General features: G+C 37.4%; 1 protein-coding gene across 1 annotated transcript in view; it reads left to right on the forward strand.

The window, feature by feature from the left end:
- Window positions 1-3,627: 3,627 nt before the first annotated feature.
- Window positions 3,628-26,794, forward strand: part of LOC145768216 (retinoic acid receptor RXR-alpha-B-like) — a 32,680-nt gene continuing 9,513 nt past the window's right edge. The window contains exons 1-3 of the mRNA XM_082579704.1: window positions 3,628-3,979; window positions 10,727-10,811; window positions 11,140-11,388. Of these exons, the coding sequence (XP_082435830.1) occupies window positions 3,683-3,979; window positions 10,727-10,811; window positions 11,140-11,388 (631 nt within the window). The 5' untranslated portion in view covers window positions 3,628-3,682. The remainder of the gene's footprint in view (window positions 3,980-10,726; window positions 10,812-11,139; window positions 11,389-26,794) is intronic.

Below are 26,794 nucleotides of genomic sequence, written 5' to 3' on the forward strand. Positions count from 1 at the left end.
TGGGTTAGGTGTACGTCGGAAGGCGTACACCGATGCATAGCGCTCAAGTCCGCTTTCCCGCAATGCAGGATAAAGATATGAAAAACAAACAAACAAACAATTTTTGCACAACAGTTTTCAGAATTTTTATTTTGATTCGTATTCAGCGTTAAATTTCCTTTCCAAGGGAGTCAATTTCGTGCTCGGGGATTTTGAGTGTGTTTCAGAGAAGCTACACTCAATTTCTTTGATTCTGTTTTCGAAACACGGTATTTTTGAAACTAGTTTTTTTAAATTTGAGTATGGAAACACCTTTTTTTAGAAGTAAGTAAGGCAAAGGTAACAATATAGTCAGAGTTGCCATATTGACATATTTAATGCCAAATTTGAATAATTTGGCGTTTTCTTAATCCGTTTGGCAGGCAATTTATTTTTGGTTTGGAATATTGGTATTTTTTGGGTCTTTTGGAAATTCTGTTTAGAAATTAAAATTGAAGTTTACAAAACCCTGTTTTATCTATTTGCAGTATTTGTAAAATATCAAGTTTGAAATGGCAACTTTATCTTCCACGGTCTATTTGCCTGAATGCCTAATTTCCTTTTCATTTTGGCTCATTATTTTTCAACAGGATCATTTCTAACTATTTTCGTATGCTCGTGTTGGTTGGTAAGGGATGAAGCAAGATAACTGACTGTAACTGATAGCAGCAAAGATACATGCCAGTTTCATTGTGACAGGCAATATGTTGCATAATTTTAGCTTGCACTTTGCATGCATAGGGTATGTACGGTACTGTGCAAGACTGCAAGTGGCTCTTTTAAAGTGAAATACTGATCTAGTATTTAAGTTATTTTATGGCACGCAGTATGGTTACATTTTTGAGTATGGCACCTACATTGTTGTTGGTGGATGCAACCTAGTTCATACCATGAACAGTTCGGACCGTCAGTTCGTATCTTGAAAAGGTCGAGAAAAAAAAAAAAGCCGAAGTCGCTGATCGCAGTTTCCGCAATCATTTTTAAATTTTCCCCCTGAAAAGATCGAGAGAAAAAATAGCTCAAAACCGAAGTTCGCTGATCGCAGTTTCTGCAAACATTTTTCCGCAGTTTCCGCTAACTCTAACCATAGAGTAATCTATGCTCTAACCCTCGCTGATCGCAGTTTCCGTTAACCCTTACCCTAATTCTAACCATAGAGTAATCTATGCTCTAACCCTCGCTAATCGCAGTTTCCGCAAACAGTTTTTCGCAGTTTCCGCTAACTCTAACCATAGAGTAATCTATGCTCTAACCCCCGCTGATCACAGTTTCCACAAAATATTTTCCGCAGTTTCCGCTAACCCTTACCCAAATTCTAACCATAGAGTCCCTCGCTGATCGCAGTTTCCGCAAACATTTTTCCGCAGTTTCCGCTAACTGCAGTTTCTGCTTACCCTAACTTTAACCATAGAGTATATACTGTAATCTATGCTCTAACCCTCGCTGATCGCAGTTTCCGCAAACATTTTTCCGCAGTTTCCGCTAACCGCAGAAACTCTGATCTTCGGCTTTGTGCTATTAAACTGCGATCAGCGACTTCGGCTTTTTTATTTTTTTTTCTCGATCTTTTCAGGGTACGAACTGACTGTACGAATGGTTCAAGGTACGAACTAGGTTGCACCCGTTGTTGGTTGCTTGGCCGAGTGGGAAGAACGTCACGAGACGCTTGAAAAGACGTTGTTTCGACACCACTCCAGAGCAAGCAGTTGTGTAGGCTATCGTACTGGTACTAAAATGATTCTGAATAACATGCCAAAATAAAGGAACATCTAAGTTGATGACTAGAACCCTGTAGCATGAATAAGTGGTGCAATACTTATAAGTGGAGCATCATTGGCAAAACATGTGTCATTTGTGCTCAATTTTTGCTACACTTGATTGCCGAAAAACATTTGTTGAATGGAAAAGTCTCCATGGCTATCGTGGAGGCAACAATGGTTTGGTTAGCAATACACAATGATCGCTGCTTCGAAGTAAGTATGAACGTATGATACTCAGCTCTGTGGCCATAATAAGCAAAACAGCCTTATGCATTATGACTGATTTCATGTTGACTGATTTTCAAGTTTTCATCAAAACTAGGTTGCAAAATTTTTATTGTTTTTCAAAAATTGGCAAAAAATCTTTAAATCGAAATCTGTGCTTAATAATTCTTAGTCCGGTAACAAATATCCAGGCCTCGAAATTCGTTTTTGTTGACGGCAGACAAACGTGTCCGGTCTGAGCAGCTATCTCGGCGGACAAATTAAGTCTCACGGCAGACATACCAGTTTTAGCGTCGATCGTCATGCTTAACTACTTTATCTTGAAAATTCTTCGCCATTTGAAAACTATAGCTAAGGTTTAGAAGGCTTTTTAAAATTTCAGCGAAGTCACTCTGAAAGGCTTTATCAGACCAACGACGTGCGCTTGAAGAGTCAAAGCGCCGTGTAGCTGCTTAATACGCCGCATAAACTTCTACCGAACGAGGTCGTGTGGTTTCTTGCGTCACAATGCTCTGGGCACGAGTCGGAAAAACTTCTACACTAACGCTACTATTTTCTGCTGTGCAAAGTTTCTCTAGGCTTTTTTCTTTAAGTTTATTTTTGCGTGTCATGTGAGCGAAAGTTAATTTTCCTCGGGCCTTTTGTTTCTTAAAGTAATACCAAAACTTAACAAATTTTGCTGCATCTTGCTGGAATAGCCTACTGAACTCGTATAATCTAATTTTGTTACCAACTTGCCTTATCAATACGGTTCAATATCATTCGGAGATCAAAGCGAGACATTGTGACGTAAAACTTGAACAAAGTTGCGCTAATCAGTGTGAAAATACCCGTACTCCCATCGATTCTTAGCGAAGAATTCACCTTTGTTACCCTGATTCAATGTCATCAATTGTCGAAACAACGTAAAAATCGAACTTTTTCCTGCTTGAATGGAAGCCACCCAGACAACAAAATCTATCATTTTTACATTGATCCAACGTCTGCGTCTACATTGAATTAATATAAGAATGATAGATTTTGTTGTTTGGGTGGGAGATACAGTATTCACATTTTCTAGATGCGCGCTAGAATGCGTGGGAAATTATATTCTCACAACAATTGTTAGTACTATGCAAAGACGATTTGTATCGCTCCTGTGTTATTTTTCGGCGGACAAATATGACCGACAAATATGACCGATCTAGATGGTACTTCCCGCGGACATCACATGCTGTGACGGCGGACATGACCGCCGTGAATTTCGAGGCCTGAATATCATACTGGTATGCATAATTTTCTTGTTTAATTCTATTGCATTTTGCTGCTTTATAACGTCATGTTGTTATCAATCTGCTTGGTTTCCATTTGGATGTTTAAAATGAGGCTTATTTAGTAATTGATTGTGGTAGCCCTTTGTAATTCTGAAGGTTTTTTTTGCATATTAAATTAAGGTTATAATATTTAATATCTTTTCCGGTATTACCAATTTTTTGCTTTTGCTTATTTTTCAGGACCTTCTAATGATCCCCCTTTTAGGGTGACACCAGCTGTAGAGGTTTTAGAAAGTGATAAGTATAATTGATGTAATTTTTTTTTTGTGTTTGCCAGGATCTCCTTTATTTGAGTAGTTACATGGACATTAGACAGTTGTATATAGCTTTGATTAATATATCTGATTTAAATTGAAGCTTGTCACAATGTCTTTACCAACAAATGGAATGCCAAGAACAATTCAGTCACCAGTTTCCAATGTCTTTATACCATCCAGTCAAACACCTGGGATGCCCTCTCCTTTATCTTTTATGGGAATTCATGGTATACCAGCCATGGTACATCATCCTCATCAGTTTATGCTAAGAAATCAGTCTGGTATGATTCGAATGCCTTCAGGAATCATGGCCACAAGTGCAGAAGCGATGGCAATCATGTCAAGCACCGCATCTAATGCTCATTTGGGTTCCTTTGGACCATTATCAGAGCAAGGGAATTTTCAGGTGTTGTGTTAATTTGGATTACTTTGAACCATGGTCTTACAATCAATCTTGTATGCTGGATTACTTGTATTACACAACAAAATGTGCAGAATTACACATTTTAATTTTTTGAGTAATAAAGTGATTCTGTTGTCTCTCAATCTCCGTTAACAGGCTTTTTGAAGTTAGGAGAATTTCAGATCATAAATTTGATTAGAATCCATGTATAGTAGGGAAGGCCGTCGGAAACAGATCGCTTAGCAACTCGAGTTTCTTAGGAGGTTTGTCGAGTAAATGGCAAAATCGAAAACCATTTTTCAATTGAACGCCAGGAAGACGGTGCACAACACGGACCTAATCGGTAAATCGCCTCATTTCCAGGGATATTGCCAGGGTTGCCATACCGTCCTTATTTCTAAGATTTGTCCTTTTGAAGAACTCTATCTTAGAAAATATTATTGTCCTTATTGCTAGGAAATGTCCTTCTTTTTGATTTGAGTCCTTATTTTGTCTTATTTTCAACAATTAGTGAATAAACTTAGTCGAATGACAGCCAAATCCCTACTACAGTAAAAGTAAACCTAGACCTGAGTTGTCGTGAGATGCACATAGTATTTTTTACGAACAATGAGTTGCTGGATCACATTGTTTCTGGCAAACAATATGGCATGTGATATATAATGGCTCGTATAAATGCTGAGATTTGTTCAAAAACGTTTGTTTTATTTTGTATGAAAATTTATTTTTTCTGTTGTCCTTATTTTGGGGTCCATGTCGATGGCAACCCTGGATATTGCAGTGGCGTATACGCCGCACACCCATCAAGCATGGTTGATTCATCAATCATCATACAGTTAAACATGCAAGTAGACTACTTGGTAGCCTATATAAATGGTGAAGGCAGGGTATACAAGTAGCCTAAGTACTTGGTAGCCTATATAAAAGGTGATGGCAGGATATACAAGTAAGTAGGCTTCTTGGTAGCCTATATAAATGGTGAAGGTTTGGTATGCAAGTAACTAGGCTCTTGGTAGCCTATAAAAAAGGTGAAGGCATGGTAAGTAGGCTACTTGATACCCTACATAAAAGGTGAAGGCATGGTATGCAAGTAAGTAGGCTACTTGGTAGCCTATATAAATGATGAAGGCAGGGTATACAAGTACGGTAGCTTAAGTACTTGGTAGCCTACATAACAGGTGAAGGCAGGGTATGCAAGTAAGTAGGCTGCTTGGTAGCCTACATAAAAGGTGAAGGCATGTTATGCAAGTAAGTAGGCTGCTTGATACCCTATATAAATGGTGAAGGCATGGTATGTAAAGTAAGTAGGCTACTTGGTAGCAGCCTATATAAATGATTAAGGCATGGTATGCAAGTAACCTATAAGTACTTGTTAGCCTATATAAAAAAGGTAAAGGCATGGTATGCAAGTAAGTAGGCTTCTTGGTAGCCTGTATAAAAGATGAAGGCATGGTATGCATTATAGGGTGGGCTGAAAAACACTTTTTTTTGAATTAAAAAAAAAAGGTATTCTAAAAAGCTGCCAAATCGACCTAGAAATCATTTCCCAAAATTTTGGGGGGTGGCCTCCTCAATCGGCCGTGCCACCCAGCCCAAAAGGTCAAATAAAGGTCAAATCGCCATATCTCAAAAACTACTTGGGCTGGAAGGGTCAAACAAAGCTCAAATGAAGCAGAAACACAAAGTTTCTATTTGTCCTAAGAGATGTTTTTATCATAGTTGCACTACAAATTATGTTATTTCAAATAAACGCTTTTTATGCCAAACTCAAGGGGACAAAATCACTCAAATAGTAAATTATTAAGTATATCAGTACTGCGGAATTGATTCCTGTGCTGATTCTGTTTATTAAAATACTTAGTTGTATGACTATTGAATGCATGGTGCTATAATAGGACATTTTATATGCTAAAGTTTAGTTACAAGGATTCTCAGATATTATTCTTTTTGCAGAATACGGTACTTGGTAAAATTCTTGTCATAAATATCACTAGTTACACCAATTCTCTGAAAACGTTGAATGCTTATGAACCCAGACCTAAAAGAAAACCTAAACTAGAAAAAACACTGCCTGGTGGAGGACCTACATTCAGTAGTGCTGACCACTTTCCACAGGGATATCTGCCAACAAAAGAAGATGTAATTAAAAGAATGTTATATGAACAAAACTTCAGAACTAAAATTACTGCCCAAAAGATTGCAGTGGAGTTGGTTAATCTTTGGACAACTTACAATGTATATACAGTGGCTGCAGTTACAGTAAAAGACATGATCAACAATACAATGATCAAATTCAGTGAAGTTGTCCGATATGACAAAAAGAAGATAAAAAACCACTCTTTTGAAAAAAAGAAAAGTGATTTGATGGAAGATATGTACAAACTGTTTAACATATATTGCAGCAACCAAAGCCAAAGAAGGCAACTTGAGAGGAAATACGAACTTCGTATGACCAATAAAGATCATGACTTTTATGAAGACCAAAAAGGTGCACGAAAAATGAAGTGCCTTGCTGTTGTTGAACCTCTGACTTCATCAGATATAACATTTAAAAGAAAACTCCATCTTCATGAAGATTCTGTTACTTCCATTGATTCTGAGATGGATATTGAAGAGGCAAGTCCTAGCTGTTCAACAAGCACCACAAGTAAGACAAGGACAATTCATTCACCAAAAGCAAAAATATCCAAAACTATACTTTCAACATCGGAAAATATACATCCTTCAAATAGTAGTTCATCAGATACGTCTTCGGCTTCATCAGTTGATGAATTTCTACCACCACGTTCTATGATACAACAAGCTACTGAACAGAACAGAAAATCATGGCCGAAACTTGTGATGATTGCTGAAAGGTATCGCATATCAGATAGAGCAGCAGCTGCAACAGCAAATGCGGCCTTAAAGGATTTTGGAATTGTCACGGCAACTGATACGAAACACACAATTGATAAAAACAAACTACGACGGGAACGTGAAAAATACAGAGGAGAAATACGAAATAATGAGGAAAAGTTCTTTGAACTGGTTAATGGGGTGTACATCGATGGCAGAAAGGATGCCACACTCTCACTTCTTGAAGCAGATAATGGCAAGCACTATCAAGCCACTGTCTTGGAAGAACATTATGTAGTTGTTGGCGAACCAGGCGGGTTTTACTTAACACATTTCTCACCTGAAAATGGAAAAGGAAAAACTATTGCAAATTGTGTATATAAAGCTATGGAAGGCACTGCATTGAAAACAAAACTTGCAGTGGTGGGAACAGATGGCACTCCTGCAATGACTGGACCCCATTCTGGATACATAAGATGCCTGGAAGTACTTCTTAAGAGACCTTTGCAGTGGTCGGTGTGCCTTTTACATGCAAATGAACTCCCTCTGCGCCATGTCTTTGCAACTCTCGATGGCACTACCAATAGTCCAGATAGTTTTACTGGGCCTATTGGAAAGGCCATTGACTCTTGTGTTTCCGATTGGCCTGTGGTCAGTTTTTCTCCTATTCTCAACCAAAACTTTTCATTTTTGCCTAACGATGTTATTTACGATCTCAGTGCAGATCAAAATTACGCTTACAAAATTTGTTTGGCAGTGATGGTTGGATCTGTTGACAAAGACTTGAAGCTGATGGAGGTAGGTCCAATTGTACACTCAAGGTGGCTAACTCTGGCTTGTCGCATCCTACGTTTTTATACTGCAACAGAAAATCCCTCAACCAATTTGGTGTTGCTAGCAAAATTTTGCATGCTGATATATTTTCCATCATGGTTTGAAATAAAGCAAAATCACAAAATTACACATGGATCAGAAAACTTCTATAATATGCTGCAAAGGATCATAAAATTTCCAAACAAAAAAATTGCTGATATTGCCTTTGAAGTTATGCAAAAAAATGGCTTTTTTGCACATCCTGAACAAGTTATTTTGGGGATGCTTGGACACGAGGATGAAACTATCCGCAGGCAAGCTGTAAACAAAGTGTTGTCCCTGCGTGGAAGGATCCCTGAATTCAAATTAGACAACCACAACTTTGAAGGAGGGTTTCTGGAATTAGAAGATCAAGACAGGCAGAGGGCAACAAGTTCAGTTCGTAAGTTTTTAATTCCGAAAATCAATGTGAAAGCAAAGGCATTTCACAAAATGGTGAACCTGGATTTTCCTGGCCTGCAAGAACCTCCTCTAACAAGACATCTCAGTGATAGTGAAATTGAACAAATCAGACAAAGTCCATTGCAACTTGAACATCCTTGTCATAACCAAACTGTGGAAAGACATGTCAAACTTGTATCTGAAGCATCCAGTTCAGTTGCAACATTTGAAAGAAGGGATGGGATGATACGACAAAGAATCCGTTCACGAAAACTGATGAAAATGTTTGACTCAAAAAAACAATTCAACATGTAAACCAACAACAGATCGAATAATTTTAATTATATATAATAGATATGTGATGCAGGATTGAAATGTGCTGATGCTAGGTGCAGTATATATTACATATAGTTGTTCCCCATTACTCATAATTTGGTAGCATTAATATGGATCAATAATCATGTCAAATCACTCGACTTTGCAAGTATGTAACTGAAAAGGCAATGCTGGATTAATTGTATAATTGATGACTTTGTACTTGTAACACACTACAGGAGAAAATAACTGCTTTAAATTCTATGTTATTTTTGCATGTATTGCAAAATATTATACATTACATGTCATATACATTACAATAAGACCCTTCTGATGATCCGTTAAAGGTGAAACAGGCTGTTAAGAATTCAGATAGTAATAACTACATTTGATTTATATATACAAAAATTGAACTATATATTAACTCTACAAAAAGTGTGCTCAATACCAAACACATGGCCAAGCAGAGAAATATAATCAAACAAAATTACTAGTACCAAAAACCGTAACAGCCAGTTTCACCCTGTGATGGGATCTTCAGATAGTTCTTGAATAAGAACCTTCTGAATCCCATTATAGGATGAAACAGGCTGTTAAGGTTTTTTGGATACTATTACTAGTGATTTAATTTGAATGATATTATATGTTTTGCGTCACCAAAGTGAAAATTTCTACAATTTTTTCAAGACTTAAACCACTCGCTTTAGTAAATTATGTGTTTTTTCTAAATATCTCAATTTGTAGTGCAACTATACTAAAAAGTGCTCTTGGAACAGATAGAAACTTTATGTTTCTGCTTCTTTTGAGCTTTGTTCCACCCTTCCAGTCAAAGTAGTTTTCGAGATATGGCGATTTGACCTTTATTTGACCTTTTGGGCTGAGTGGCACGGCCGATTGAGGGGGCCACCCCCCAAAATTTTGGGAAATGATTTCTAGGTCGATTTGGCAGCTTTTTAGAATACCTTTTTTTTAAATTCAAAAAAAAGTGTTTTTCAGCCCACCCTAGTATGCAAGTAAGTAGGCTACTTGGTAGCCTATATAAAAGGCGAAGGCATGATATGCACGTAAGTCGGTTTCTTGGTAGCCTATATAAAAGATGAAGGCAGGGTATGTAAGTAAGTAGGCTACTTAGTAGCCTATAGGGCCTATAAAAAGTGAAGTCAGGGTATATGGACGACACTGGTATCAGATAAGTATCAGTGCTCAGTGAAGGCAGAACAGGTAGGGTGTTACCCTACTGACTGAAGCAAGTACCATAACTGGGTTCTGTTTCAATGAAACATATAATCATAATAGTGAAGTGAAGGGATATTTAAAACACAATTCGCAATTTATTACAGGTATTCAGGACAGTAATTCGTAATAGTGCTAGTGGTACCGGTAGCCTACCAGTCGTATTTTACGTTGATTGATTGAATGCAAATAATGACAACATACTCGTTAATCCGGTGGAGTCAGCAGAAACTCACTGAGCCATCAATTCTACGCGATTTTAGCATCCAACAGCTCACAGAGCTTTTCGTCGAGACCGATGTTCCTACATCGATTGACAGTTTTCCATGCTGCACACAAGCAGTTGAGCGCGCAGTCAAACTCGCCACCGAAGTGAGCGATGAAGTCATCGGCCATGATAGTATACATGAATTTATTCTGACGCGAACTGCTGCTCGTTTACAGCGTCCACGTTTTGAGTCAAAGAAAGATTACGTTCTGTGATTGTTTTTGACTGTTCACGTCGTTTTGTGCATTTTTTATTTTTTTAATTACTTTTTTTTTTGGAAAATTTTATTTTTTATTTTATTTGGGTGATATTGATTTTTTTGTGCGGCGTCTTCCCGCGGCCCGATCTAAAAAAGGTTTTCAGATTATTTGTTTGTGACCTAAGCCTCCTATCTGAGCCGAGTTGCTAAGTGATTTGACAAAAAAAGTGTATTGACGGCCCTCCCTAATGTATATATGTATTATGTATCCACAGTAAAGGTGGAAGTTACCACACATAATGGAGTGTGTTTGTCATTAGGACTGTATTTTGTTGGAGAAGGTTGTCATACTTACTGGCTTCTGTAATTCGCTTAGGTCTGCTACTATTCAGTGAGTCTGATTTAGTGAGAGCCTTTTCGGTGAGAGCCCTCTTCGGTGATTTTTTTAAAATTTTTTTTGAAAATGATCGGGTACCGTAGCCTAATTATCATTGTCGCTTTTACATCGTTTTAACGTCGCTAAACGTTAAAATAAGACCCTAACCCTTACCTCTTAACCCCTAACCCTATAACGGCAATGATAATTAGGCTAGGGTACCCAATATTTAAAATGTTTTCATAAACTTAATAGAAGCTATTTTTTCAGCTTCCATCTGAAGGTCATACTGAAAATGGACACTCCTTATCAATTTCACCTCATCAAATTCCTGACAGCAGTTCCAACAGCATTGGTATTTCTTTACAGTAACTTTATCGCCTTATATATATTTTGCAAGTTTAAAGCGTTGTGTCAAAAACCATTCAATTTTCATTTAAATGTTGTACAAGGTGATGTATTTCAAAGATAGCATCTATTACTTTGCAAACATATGTTATTTTAACATTATCATATAAACTTGATTAGTATGTACACTTGTACAGTATAATTACCTTGCAGTACTACCTTATTACAACAAATTTTGTTAATCTGTCATTAATTAATTAATCTTTAACGTTGATGCCAATGTAAATGTATCGACAACTAATTCTACCGTGCTTACTTGTTTATCTCAATTTAAGGTACACCATATGGAAATATCCAAGTGAAACAAGAAATGGGGCCTTCAGGCATGCCAATGCCCTCCCATAGAGCCGCTGTTTCTTGTCAGTTTTCTCAACTATCATCCCCTGAAAGTCAAAGTTCTGGATCCATGTCTAATCCATTCTCTGTAAACAACGGCATGCCTTCACCGAAGCACATTTGTGCAGTGTGCGGTGATCGGGCCTCAGGAAAACATTATGGAGTCTACAGCTGTGAAGGTTGCAAAGGTGCGCGGCTGCAGTAGGGTGGATAAAAAAAAATGAATTTTTGGGTTCAGCTTAGTGCATCTGCCAAAAGTTGCAGTTTGGGCAATCTTTCACATTGGTACTTGAAAAAACATTTTTGACCCCGTTGAAAATATAAGTTGAAAATATATTGTTTTTTTAAAAAAGGGCAAAGAAAAACAAATTCATAATGCTTCTAAAGGTATTGCTGTTAATACACTAAAGCAAACATTTAAAAGCAAACAATTATCGTATAAAGTTTTGCAAAAATGCCTTTAATTTGTGCGGCCAGTTATCCATAGCATTACAGTAATGGACACAAAATGCACCACAACGGGTTCAGGCAAAGTCAGTCTGTTGGTGTTTTGTTGAGGAGCTTATATCAAATCCTGCAGACATATCTTTCTTAAAATCAATGATGACCGATAGCGACAGGACAGCCACAATAGCCGGATTTGACTATTTTATTTGCACGATTCAGAAGGAAAGAAGATAGGATTCTGAGTGCAAAAAAACGACAAAAATACTGTAAAAAACAAACACAAAAACAGCTTCTACTGTAGCTCTTAATATAAGGAACTTCTCTGGTCAGCTTGTTTACAATGTTTACATCACATCGGTGAAATCGTTGTGTCACGTATTTTTGAAGACTTAAAGCCACTACTACAGTATCATAGCCGATGCGGCCTTTGATGATTTAGATCAGTGTTTCCCAAACTTTTTTTTAATAGCGCCCCCCTAGACAACGAACAGAGTATCAAACGCCCCCTTCGACAAAAATAGTAAAACCAAAGTTATGTTCGATTCATCACAGCTTAAAGTCCAACTTCGTTGAGACGGATGAGGTTTGTGCAATGTCATCAACCTCTTGATATCGTGTTTTAGTTTAGATAGGAACAATCTTAAGTCTCACCGTCTAACTATGTCGACGGTTTCTTTTGTGATCCAGAAGCGTTGTCACGGCACTGAAAGCATGCTCCACCAAGTATGAGTTGGGAAAGGCAGTGATAAAACTTTGACCCGATTCCACACGTGAGGATATTTCTCTTTGATTTGGTTCTGTAGCAAGAACGATTGATGCGAGACATTGAACTTCGGTTTGAGTGCAAAATCGCTTTGCAATGTTATCAGTTCCTCCTCAAGAATTCCAAGTTCGGAAATATCACAAATGGGATTGATTATCCAGTCAGAGATTTTGGAATCGAACTCCCGCGTCTGTGTACTTCTTGAAGATGATTGCTGTACGTCTCCACAGCAACATCAGATATGCCTCTGTCACTGGTATAAAGTTGATGCAAGCTTGAGAATTGGAAAAATTCTCATCTAGCTAAATTGCGTTGATACAACACGAGCTGATGACTCAACCCAGACAGTGGCGATTTCACCTTGATTAGATTTACTTCGTTACCCTGAAGGGATAAATTCAATTCATTAAATTTGGAAAATATGTCTGACAAGTAGGCGATATCATTTCTCACAACCAGGACGTCATTCGCAAGGCCAGGGTCACAACTCAGTAGAAATTCCACGACAGTTTCATACAGCGAATAAAATCGTGCAAGGCAGTTTCCCTTGAAAAGCAATTGTACTTCGGTGTGGAGTAGTAAGCGCTCAAAAGCTTCATCATTCTCATTGCATACTCGTTTGAACCATGTAGCCTACTTCCAGAAGTAGCCTACATGGTTTGAACAAGCGTGTGTTCAGAGCGTGCGCTTTAATTTTATTCACTGCTTTGATGACAGTCTTCAAAGATAGATTAAGACGAACACTCAACCAAAATACACTCGGATTTGGGTAATCGCAGTGCTTCAAAGTAAGTCATGGTTACTTACGACCTCAACAAACTTGTAAGGCATTGCGAAGCGATGTTGCCAACATAATTGCCACAATATCTGCAACAGAGCTCTTATAGTCACCCTCTTCTTTTGTATTTCTTTGAAGAGAAACATGACAAAAATGCTTTGCAATCCTCTTCTTGTAACTGCCCCGATTTACTCTCAGCGCCCCCCAACCGCCCACTTTATAGCCAGCGCCCCCTTCATGGTCGCAAACGCCCCCAGGGGGGCGCTGGCGCCCACTTTGGGAACCACTGATTTAGATGCTCAGTTCGTAAATTCTTCCAATGTTGCCTTTGTCGTGCAGTGTCCCAAAGTGTTTTTGGTTGGCTGATTGATGTATTTCGTGGAAAATTAGATATAAATGTTGTTCGTTGCCTGCCAGGAGCACGTCTCCCGAGAAGGCGACCGCTTAGACAAAGATTTTCAAATTCTTCTTTTCTGATGATGTGACCGAGAAATTTGAGTTGCCTTTGAGTTATGTTGTTCAATAGTTCCTTATCTTGATGTACCTGGTTTAAAGCTAGAGGTTTCAAAATAACTAGAAATGAGCATCTTCATGAGACTCCGCAAGAACTGGGATTCTATTCCACAGTGGCCACCTGCTAAGTACACTGGATATCAACAGCTTTCCAGTAACAACACACGATCTCATTCAGAATGACGTTGTTCAACTTGCACAAAGCAAATTGTTCATTTGAGGCAACTATAAAGAACTTATGAACTTGTGCATTGCTAATATCAGTCCTGGTCTACAAAATGTGAAATTCTACCGTCCTGGGGCCATACACAAGGCCAGATGGATGGCCAAATTGATTCATTCCTTTTAATTGGTGCTCCTGGAAAATCAAATAGCAAAGTTACCTAAGGGAACTATCACATCAGTTCCACAAGTGGCTAAACTGAAAGATCTCATGAACTTTATTTCACTTGTCTACTGTACATATTGGTTTCGGTGTAGTGTTGCTGTAGATGCTCCTTGGAACTGTTTGACTATGTACAAGAACATTCTTAGATACGGAGCAGTGCATAAGTTAATATCAGATGCCGCTGAACGTAGCTTCAAACGTCACTTTTGGTATCTCTTTGCTGAGATGGTACCACTGGCACTGTTCAGCTCTGAAGTTCAGGAAGTGGAAAAACATCAAATGGCTGATGAACTTATACGTGTAAAACCGAAAGATCCTGTTTTTACACCAGCAGATCGGTTTGGCACTGGCTAGGTGGCTAGCTGCAGGAAACCACGTTTTCCATCAGAAATCAACCTGGAATCAAAACTGACAGATTTTATCACAAAGGACTTTCGGTTTTTTTTACTCTGTTTTAGAGATGAATGATGATTTTCTTTCTTTATCATTAGAGAAATGGTTTAAAGTCGTACCAGAAAGCTGTTTACAATACAATGTTGGTTCCATCAATGTCACAAATGATGTGGCTGAACATGGAGTTAAACTGAGCACCGATTACCTACATAGTGCCAGAAACGAGGAACACTATCAAAACACTTTACAAATAGTGGAAGCCAACAGAAAAGACACACCTAATTTGAGAAAGAGAAAAAACTAATTTTCTCTTGCACAGGTTAGACTAGTCGATCACATTGCCTTCTGTGACAAAGTGTGTTTGTAAAAGTTTGCAGTTATATTATACAGATTCAAGTTTCATGTAGCAAACTTACTAGCCTATTGTTAACCTTCTAGATATGTATTTGATCTATTTCCTGTGCGAAAGTAGAATTTTAGACCACTTCCGCTCACTGAAGTTGTATTTTTAGCTATTCCAACGCGCAAAAAATGTAAATTCACAGAGAACTTGCATAGACAAGCATATTCTTTTAATTCCCTGTACAATAGATAGTCGAACAGGCATACTTTTTATGAGTTTTATGCATATTATTTTGTTAAAACATGGCAAACCGGAAAATTTGAATGGGATGGTAGGCCACATATACGTGCTCCAATTCTACTGATTTTTGATCCAGCAAAGATTCTTGGCAAGTGGAAGAATTTCACAAATCTACAAGTCAATAGTACAAAAACAGTAAAAACAAGGAGGTTGTGTGCACGCTACCCAGGATATGTTCAATGGGATGCTTATTCAGAAGCCAAATACAAGTTTTGCCTCTAATAAACATCATATAAACTTAATTGAAAATAAACCATTGAAATAAACAATATCTAAAGCTGTGATAAATGCGATAGTTAAGTTTACACTTGGACCTCATATCACCACCACCTCATTGGACTAGAGGCCAGTTTGCACACAAATGGTCATAATACTAGTGTGTTATACCTAGGTTACACTTTTTTTAGTATTTCATTCATAAAACTGCTCAAAATATTTGTTTGTTTTTGTTTTATTATCTTTATCCTGCATTGCGGGAAAGCGGACTTGAGCGCTATGCATCGGTGTACGCCTTCCGACGTACACCTGACCCACGCTGCAGCCAACTGCAATGTCTGTTTCCGGTTGTCTACTCTACTTATGACTTAAATTTGGTACTACCCATTACTCGAAATCGATCACTGGGTAGAGGCAATTATCGTAAAGTTTCTTGCCCAGAGAAACAACAGCAAGTGCGGGTGGCTGGAGTCGAACATGCAGGCCCTCGACTGCGAGCCCAACGCGCTAACCACTCGGCCACTGCTGCCGATATATCTAAAAATGCCATTTCTTCCCCATAAAATGCGTTTTTTAGAGCAAAAATGTCATTATGCAATTTTGGCTGCCCATGCATCATTTTAGACTGCAGAATTGACTTCCCAAGACTTGATTTAGTGGGGTTAGACACCAAAATCATTAGCCTACACCCACTAGAAAAAAATGTATAGCCAATTTAAGGAATTTTAGCTCGACAGCCACTAGAGAGCTCTTGGATAGGGGTCAAACGGGGTCAAAAAATGTTTTTTCAAGAACCAACGCAAAAGATAGCCCAAACTGCAACTTTTGGCAGATGCACTAAGCTTGCTTCTTTTGATATTTTGTGATATCGTACGATATTTAGCTCTAATGAAATAGGTTTATATAAAACTGTTTTAATGTTGTCCTATGTCAGTGATTCCCAAACTTTTTTGAATACCACCCAAATCTGAGTTTGGTGAATATCTCTTGACCCAAACTAACCTGTATTGTATAAACAATTTCACCTCTCTACTGTTTTTTTTTTAAATCTTTGCCTGCTGTAAACAAGACACAACCAGTTGTAGAGTGGTCTACTATAGCTCGACTTGCGCAGAGGATAAGTAAAAGCACTGGATTCGTTGCTGAATCAAACCGGCTTGGCTTCAATGCCTCTTCTCGGTGCTTAAAAATACGCTCAGTTTTTGTATGCGTCGGATGTCTCTTTAACTTGTTCTTCTTTAAGGATTTGTTTGACAACATTTTACATCACATGATCGCAGCCTACGTAGCGGCTTCCCACCACCAGGATCGCAGATAAAGATGAACTTCAAATTGAAAAAAAAAAAAAGTTCAGAAACCTTGAATTGTGAACTTACAGCATAATTTACGTTTACCATGATTTATTGAAGGAAGTTACTTGAATGCCGTAATACTGTTTACCATAATTGACTTTGATAAGAGAAGCTAAATAAATGCGTATGATGCAAGAATACTGTTGATGTTGGGATTAAAATAACTTAATAGAAGAAAAAAGTTTTTATAAATTAATTTGCAACAGTCCCATTTTGAAAGATTTAGATCGCCCCTGCACGACCCATTTTCTGATCCTTTGCGAACCATGTTTGGGAACCACTGTCCTATGTTATCAAAGGTTTTAATTCAATTGCAATTCTTGGGTTTAAATCTGCAGCAATATACACATTTGTATAAAAACGCAGTAAAGTTTGAGGCATTGGCATCATATCCCAGCCAGCAAATCATTTTTGTTTACATTGATTTAACGTTTGTAGTCACAAAAAAACTGTTTTGTTTTCCGCATAATATTATGTTGATCGGCAATGCCTGCAGACATTGAATTTGTGCATAAAAAATTTATATATATATTACGGTGCCACAGGCGCCCTCATGTGGCCGAAATCACCTGAACTTTTTTTCTGGTGTGACATTTCACATATTAAGGCACTTTGCAAAGTTTGATTGAGATTGGACAAAAATTGAATGTGCAGATTGAAAACGAAAGTCTAAACTGAAATACAGTAAAATTAGGGGATTTCCCTAGTTTGAACATCAGTTTTTTTTGCTATTTCTCATCTTTTTCTCAACATTGAAACAAGGTAAATTCAAGAATTAGGTTAGGAGACCAGTGCCAGTATGTCAAGATCTCAATTGAGGTCAAGCATGACAGCTCCTCGCCTGTTACATTGATTCACCATCTTGCAACATTGAATCAACATAGCTGGCTTGACCTCACTCAGGGTCTTGGAATAATGGCTTTAGTATTTCTTCTTCTGTTGAATCAGTGCTGCAGCGCCCAGGAATGCTTAGTATTAAACCCATGCAAGTTGTGACTTAATCTGGGAGAATATAGCAGACAGCAAAGACAAGGCAGGTAGCCTACTGTAAGAAAGGGTTATGTTACCTTCGCTTCTTGCAGGAAAGGCTAATAATGTTGCAAAACCTATGGTTGTATTGTTTTTTAGGTTATTCTATTAATGATAATTGATACGGTAGTGCTTTTACAAATCGGTCTGGTTAGTATTACAATAATGAACAGCCAGTCCCAGAATGCTGAGAAACAGTATCTTCTTCTTTCTACTATTCCAACGAAAGATGATCAGAAAATCAACGGAAGTAAACTGCCAACTTATCATCAAGTGATTTTAAGCTTTCTTGCCTTTAAGCAGGAGCTTGAATCTCAAAATCCCACGAAAAGAAAAATCCAAATATCAGTAGATGCGGCAAACGAGACAGTGAAGGACATCTTAACGTTTTACTACAAAGCTAATATTCCAACAGTTCATCCAAAAAAAATGGCTCAAAAAATTCAATCTTCTCGAGATGAAATGAGTCTTATCTTCAAAATTCAGATCGAATACTTCCATAGGAATGATGGAAAGCAATCGGAAAGGATTAAGGAATTTAAAAAGAAACTTCAATTGACCTTTCCTTTTGGCCTCGCGATGTAATGAAGAAGATGTCAATTGAGGAAGATAAAGAATTTTTGGGGAGCAAACTACCAGAGAGGCGTCAATGGCAGGGAGAGACAAGGCTTTGCGTAAGACGTTGAAACGAAAACATTCTAGAAAAGAAGCAGAAGTGCAAAGGAAAGAAAAAGAAATAAAACGTCAAGAGGCTGAATCCAGCAGCAAAAGTAACATTTCACTTTCTTCTAGCGATAATACCAGTGATGAAGTGACTGCAGTTAACACTGCCGAGCCTTCTACATCCACAGGAAGTAAAAGGAGTCACCGTCGAGTTGTAAAAACCGGTACCACAATATTTGTACCACACGACATTTTACGACCACCTGGTTTAGTGGCCACAAGTTTACGAAACAGAATAACACCAACTGCATTATCTGCAACACTACACTCGTTAATCAAGAGTTGTTCTGGTGAAACTATTCGCATAAACTTAAACCACATGACGGCTCAAAGGTATAGAGTTGAAACGATTTTCAATATTTCTGAAGCGGTTAAAAAAGGTTGGGTACCTCCTGAAGTTGGAACCATTCATTGGGATGGTAAAATGATGGTGTTGTGTTGAAAATGAATTCTTAGTTCCGCCCGTGAACTCACACCCATAGATGAGAAGTATAAAACAAATGATAACTTTAATGTACAAACGATACCACCCAGTATATCGTGGACGCGTGAAAATAGCAAGACAGTCCGACCCTCGTGTCGTTATCTTCTATCGTTGATCACGGTCTTTCTGTAAACGAAAAGACCTTGGCTACTAACATAAAATAATTACGCTTAAAATGACGTTATAAACACGTTCAAATCAAAACAATCTACGATATATAAGAATCAAAGGAATCTACAAAACGGCAAACAAATCTACAAATCGATGTTACGTCGGAAGAACCGAATTATTAAACATTTTGTCGAAATGTGCTCTGTTGATCAATAACTAAAAAACAATAATGAAATAGCAACATAAACTCACCGAAACTTTGTCGGGCGATCCTTATAACTACTAAAGGGTCATTTCATTATAATTCATCCAGAAAATTGAAATTTTGGAACCATAGAATTTAGAATTGTCCCATTTTTTCACAGTTTAAAATGCTTGAAATTCTGACTTATTTGGCACAAATTTTGTCAAAATTGGTTGAGCAGTTTTTGTTTTATCGCTATTTTAATGTTTGACCACCAGGTGGCGATTTTTTTAGTGAGCCGCATAAAAATGCTCATATCTTGGGACCTAGTTGCCCAATCTTCATAAAATTGGTATCTATCCCCCCATTTTCAGGGGTGGGCTTTCCAAAAATAAAGGTTAAAATGAGCTAGGAGTTATACTTTTTGTGATATAAACATTTGTAGTGCTTCGATTGCATGGCCGATTTCGCCATGCGGCCACGTGTTTTTTTCAAAATTTTTATGATCATCATTATTAGCATAGATGATATATTCCAAAAATATCTTTTTAATCACTTACAATTAACAACCTCATAATAAAAATTGTGCACAAAAATGCAGAATTTTTAAAATAGTCAAAAACATTGGATTTTAATTTTTTTCATCAGCCCATACTGGGCGGTCCACCCCTCCCCCACCCCCCTACTACGCCACTGTATGTCAATCAAAGCATAGTAGTATAATACATTATTACACAAAGTGAAGGAGTCAAGACATAAAGATGAAGGAGTTTAATACATCAACAGGATGTAATGAGCTTGTCCGATGTGGGAAATAATTATATCATTTTCCAAACATATCTCGCTGCTACTGGTAGGACAGTGTGCAACTGTGCATAGTACAATTGCATTACTTTGATTTGTCAGAAGTTACATTAAAGAACAGCGACAGTCTTAATAGTAAAAAGTGAGTTATATGCAACAATCTGAGCAAGTATATACATTGTACAACACCCCACAGGCACATAACATTGCAAAATAAAGTCACACTATTCTGACGATATAACTACAAGTCTATACACTTCTGCTATCATTTCTGAATTGGAATATATAGGCTTTGTCTGCACTGATCATTGTAAAATTACATACATACATCATTGTAAGATTATTAGTGCCAAGAAGTGTACGAAACATTAAAGATAGTTTTAAGTGACTTTCTGCAATAAAATACAATTAAAAAGGATTCAATAAACCTATAGTTTTGCATGCATAACTAGTGCATCCCATTTTGCATTTAACATCATGTGACACTGGACAAAATATGCTCACTGCAGAGCCATTACAACATGTGAGGGGCAACAATCGGAATGAATAAAAACGCAATTGAACAAGGGCCGCCATGCATGTAAATAAACCGACAACCACGGTTTCTACCATGTAGCTAAACATGTGAAAAGCAGCATGAATTACTATATATACAATTGAACACGGGTTGTCATGCATGCGAATAAACTGCAAACCACGGTTTCTAGCATGTATTGTACAGTAACTAAGCTCTGTGAAAGGAAGCAAAAATATAAATACAACACAACTGAACAAAGGTTGTTGTACACTTGGACACATAGAACAACATGCCATTATTGTAACATTAGTCAAGACCTAGACAGCAATTTCAGGCAATCAAACCCAACCTAATAGAAGCCAATCAATGCTCTTCTTCAATGCAAATGAAGCGACGATTCACAGTTTCCATGTTTGGAGCCGAAAATGTGTATATTCTGCCTGTTATAGTGGAAACTGTCCAAAATCATCTGGATTGAAGAAATTCAGGACCAGGCACAGTGCTTCCACGCTGGAATCTTTGTTGAGTATTTCTCACTGGCACCAGTTCCTCAGCTTTTATATAGAAGAAAGGTACACTTGTTACAGCTTCAGAGCAGTATTGATAGGCAGCTGCAGCAGTCAAAATTTGGTTAGCAGTTGGTCTACCTAGACTTTCGTTACCCAGCTTCCTTTTTACTACTCCATCAATCCCGTCACATGGAGATTTACCATGATTTGTGGCAAAAAATGACCACTTTTGAACAAAGATTCCAGCGTGGAAGCACTGTGCCTGGTACTCGTGGATACCATTACTTTAGTTCAAGTTGTATTGGTTCTTTCAGTTTTAAGCGCGTATCAGATGATTCACAATTCGCTAGCAGCCTAGCACACATTGTTTCTTCGATGCAGCCCCAATGATAAACATCCAAGATGTAAGTGTCATGTCTTATGTAGCATGTGTTTATGACGGACAGTGGTGGGTTGGGCTTGTTGAATTATTGTGGACAAAGAAAAAAATGATGTTCTGGTCAATTTTATGCATCCTTGTGGCCCCTCTCCATCTTTCGATTAGCCTGGCCGTGAAGATAAGTGTTACATGCACATTTCTTCAATCATGATGATTTTGGACAGTTTCCATTATAACAGGCAGAATATACATATTTTCGGCTGCAAACATGGAAACTGTGAATTGTCGCTACATTTGCATTCAAGAAGAGCATTGATTGGCTTCTATTAGGTTGGGTTTGATTGCCTGAAATTGCTGTCTAAGTCTTGACTAATGTTACAATAATGGCATGTTGTTCTATGTGTCCAAGTGTGCAACAACCTTTGTTCATTTATGTTGTATTGTATTTATATTTTTGCTTCCTCTCACAGAGCTTAGTTACTGTACAATACATGCTAGAAATCGTGGTTTGCAGTTCATTCACATGCATGACAACCCGTGTTCACTTGTATAGTAATTCATGCTGCTTTTCACATGTTTAGCTACATGGTAGAAACCGTGGTTGTCGGTTTATTTACATGCATGGCGGCCCTTGTTCAATTGCGTTTTTATTCATTCCGATTGTTGCCCCTCACATGTTGTAATGGCTCTGCAGTGAGCATATTTGAGCATATTTCATATCCAGTGTCACATAATGTTAAATGCAAAATGGCATGCACTAGTTATGCATGCAAAACTATAGGTTTATTGAATCCTTTTTAATTGTATTTTATTGCAGAAAGTCACTTAAAACTATCTTTAATGTTTCGTACACTTCTTGGCACTAATAATCTTACAATGATGTATGTATGTAATTTTACAATAATCAGTGCAGACAAAGCCTATATACTGTATTCCAATTCAGAAATGAAAGCAGAAGTGTATAGACTTGTAGTTATATCGTCAGAATAGTGTGACTTTATTTTTTAATGTATATATATACTTTCTTTCTCAGATTGTTATGTATTTCTTAGATTGTTGCATATAACTCACTTTACTATTAAGACTGTCTCTGTTCTTTAATGTAACTTCTGACAAATTAAAGTAACACAATTGTACTGTGCACACTGTCGTACCAGTAGCAGCGGGACATGTTTGGAAAATGATATAATTATTTCCCACATCGGACAAGCTCATTACATCCTGTCGATGTATTAAACTCCTTCATCTTTATGTCTTGACTCCTTCACTGTGTAATAATGTATTATACTACTATGCTTTGCTTGACATACACTCATACAGTGGCGTAGTAAGGGGGGGGGGGGGGGGGGGGAGGGGCGGACCACCCAGTATGGGCTGATGAATTGTTAGTGATTAAAGTAGAATTATTAGAATTGGAGTCAGTTATCTACGTCCATATTAGCATTGAGAAGAAAGCTTGACTACAGTTCTGCTCATAAAATAGTTGTAATACAAGTAGTGGTAATGAAATCTAAAGTCTTATCCCAAAATTCCAAAAAAAATAAAATCCAATGTTTTTGACTATTTTAAAAATTCTACATTTTTGTGCACAATTTTTATTATGAGGTTGTGAATTGTAAGTCATTTAAAAGATATTTTTGGAATATAACATCTATGCTAATAATAATGATCAAAAAAATTTTGAAAAAAATGTGTGGCCGCATGGCGAAATCGGCCATGCTATCGAAGCACTACAAATGTTTATATCACAAAAAGTATAACTCCTAGCTCATTTTAACCTTCATTTTTGGAAAGCCCATCCCTGAAAATGGGGGGATAGATACCAATTTTATGAAGATTGGGCAACTAGGTCCCAAGATATGAGCATTTTTATGCGGCTCACTAAAAAAATCGCCACCTGGTGGTTAAACATTAAAATAGCGATAAAACAAAAACCGCTCGCCCAATTTTGACAAAATTTGTGCCAAATAACTCAGAATTTCAAGCATTTTAAACTGTGAAAAAATGGGACGATTATAAATTTTATGGTTCCATGGCCTGGATGAATTATAATGAAATGACCCTAAATCGATTCTCAACAGAATTGGTACGTTCATGTACTGTAGTTAACTAATGTAACATTAAAATTATGAATTTCGCTAAGAACAGACTTCATATATAGTACGAAAAGAGAAGAGAAATGATTCCAATGATAGCGTCATACTCAAAAAGATACAAGCTGCCTTTGCCGGCGCAAACTTCTAACTACGTTGGTTCAACGTCAAGATACACAGAGTAGACAAAATGTAAGATTTTGCTGACGCTCAAATAAACGGCTAAACGAAGCAGCATTCACAATAACAACACATTGGGCATTACGTAGCGGGTTTAGCATCAAAACAAACCAGTCAGTTGAGGTCAGTTGCCTAAAAAACGCTGTTTATGGCACAAATTATCAACAGGGGTTATATCAATCAGTGGGGACATTCTCTTTAAACGCTCGAAACAAAGGAAATAATTTGTTTTTCTTGTTATGACCCGAAGTTACTTAGACATCAACTTCCGATTTCGAAACTAAAAAACAATGATGTAATAAGGGTGCGAACAGTGAACGTAACAGATGGAGTCAATAAAAAACCCTAATAAGCAAGTTGATAGGCTTCCGATATTACTATCAGGTATTGGAGGCTCAAAACTGCTTGGTGTTCCTTATTTGCCTGTACAAACATCCGATCCAAAAGGAAAGCAAATAGCCAATGCAAGCATGGAATTGTTAAACAATTGGAACTGTACTGCATGTCTTGCTGCAATGGTGTTTGACACCACAAGTAGCAATACGGGCCACAAAACCGGCCTGTATCCAAATACAAGATCATCTTGGAAAAGGCCTACTTTGGGCAGCATGCAGGCATCATATTGGGGAGATGATACTGACGCATGTTTGGAAAGAACTCAAAATAGAAAGCAGCAGTGGACCCAACATTTCCATATTTCAACGCTTTAAAAGCAATTTTCAAACTCTTTCTGATAGCTTATCAGGTTGTTTTCATACATCAAAATCGCACGAGGAAATTGATCTGCTTGCCAGCAAGCGGGAAGAATTGTCTGAGCTGATAAATCAGATGAAGTTCCATCCAGAATCATCCAAATTTTTAAGAAGCGACTACTTAGAACTTTTGAATTTGTGTCAATTGTACTTGAACATTGAGCCACCTACCAGTAAGGATATGTCTCTCCAAAGACCTGGTGCATTTCACAGAGCCAGGTGGATGAGCAAACTTATATGTTCACTGAAAATTGTGCTCTTACAAGACGAAATTCATAAATTGCCCCAAAAAAATGCCATCATGAAAGCATCTCAACTCGAAAAGTTAAAGAGGTTTCTACAATTTACAGTTTATTTCTATGTATCATAGTGGTTTACATCACCCATTAGCTGTGATGCTTCGCTGAATGACCTACAATTATTACAAGCATTGTCTGCATACAGAGAAATTGATTCAACAGTTTCTCAATGCGCACTCAAAGCTTTTAAGAAACATTTGTGGTATTCCATTATCACTGTTTAGTGCCAATCTTTCTAATGCTGACAAGGATGCAATTTCTCAGAAATTGCAACAACAACAGAACAATAATGGGGTTTTTCTGAAAAGATTTCGAATTGGATTTGGAAAGCCAATTTTTCCAGATGTCACTGAACTTAGTGAAAATGCTTTCCTGCCTGATTTTGTCGGTCCCGATTTGTGGAACTTTTTTCATCTTATGAAGAGAAACTCCTCATTTCTTTCTAAGTCATCCGATGAGTGGCATCAAGAACAATCATATGTTGAGGCGAAAAAAAAGTTGATGCTTTCAGAGTCGTTAATGATGCCGCTGAGCGAGGTGTCAAGTTGGCCCATGACTTCTTGTCAACTTCAAACCTTGAAGAACGCTACCAAAACATTCTCCAAGTAATCGAAAATGCGAGGAAGGTATTATACCTAATCAACGTACTCGACAACTACAGTCTGAGGGCACATGGTTTTTAACCATGTAATTGTCAAAGTACTGACTGTATAACTCCATAAAGTGTTGTCAGCTTACACAACGTTGCAATCAGCATTATTTGCATTATTTGCAACAGCCTGTCATAGCATACCAGTAGCCTATTATGCTGCATTTTACTTTGTAATTAGATACTAGATAGTTGTGTGTTATTAATTGCCATTTTACCTTTCCATTTCACTATTATTGCAAGGGTTAAAATAAATGTAGGCCTCCATAAATTTTACGCTATTGTGATTTTGTTGTTAAGTAGTGGATATCTGGACTCTAAGCATTGTGCTTTGTGTTTATCTTTTTGTGTTACGTTTTTACTGACTATGTTTAGTGTGTAAAGATCCAAATGTTTGTTTTTGAGTCCAAGTTCCGTACAAACATAGCTGAGATTTTGATCTTCAAAGACCAAAAAGTTTGCAATAAACAAAAACGATTAGTTAATGATTTTACTTTTGATTCTTCAAATGCTGTAGTAATTTCATCTCAATAGGCATTTTCTTTACATGGATCCTTTTTTATAATGCATGAAACCTCATATTTTTAGGCATTTTTCATAAATTGTTGAACATATACAATTGACACATGGTCTGTACGATTGTAAATTAGTAAGTAAGTTCACCAGAAAGTGTTCGAAGTTCAAATACTCCGTAACTGAGAAGAAATGTCTGAGTTTTGATGATCTAGAGAGGATTTTACTATTGAAATTGTGAAAATCTACCTTTAAAAACTTTAAACTGAATCTGCACGTCCAAATTTTATCAAAACTTATTGAAATTTCTCACATATGCTTTTTTTACCAAGTGTCACATATAAAAAAAAGTTCAGGTGTATCGGACGCAATTTTAATTTTTGAGGGGCGCCTGTGGCACCCTAATATATATACTGATTTAATAGATAAATATTGGATGTGAATTTTTTTACTTTGCTTCAACATCAGTGAATACTTAACTTGTCAATGTAACATGTGTGATATCCACACATTCGTGACGTGATGCAACAACATGACGTTTGTCACTAACATCTCTTATCAGCATCATATGCTATCATCTTCTTCCAATTGTTAGCTTTGGAGGTTCTTAGATCAGTTCGTGTTTCAATTGACGTGATTGTTCTAAAAGCGAAAAACACACATGCTAAACTTTAGGATGCATTGCAATTCTACCAAGTATTGCAAAGAGAAAGGTTACAATGTTGCAGATCAATGCATATCGCGGAAAGACACCTGTGAGGAAAACCATTAAATTGAAAACGCTATTTTTCAAAACTTTATTTTCTTGTTTCATTCTGTCAGACTGTATTTTTCATCACTGAACCAGTGAACCTTCTTCTGGTTCCAAACCGGGG

Source organism: Aplidium turbinatum, chromosome 4, assembly GCF_918807975.1.
Source record: "Aplidium turbinatum chromosome 4, kaAplTurb1.1, whole genome shotgun sequence".
NCBI classification, from domain to species: Eukaryota; Metazoa; Chordata; class Ascidiacea; order Aplousobranchia; family Polyclinidae; genus Aplidium; species Aplidium turbinatum.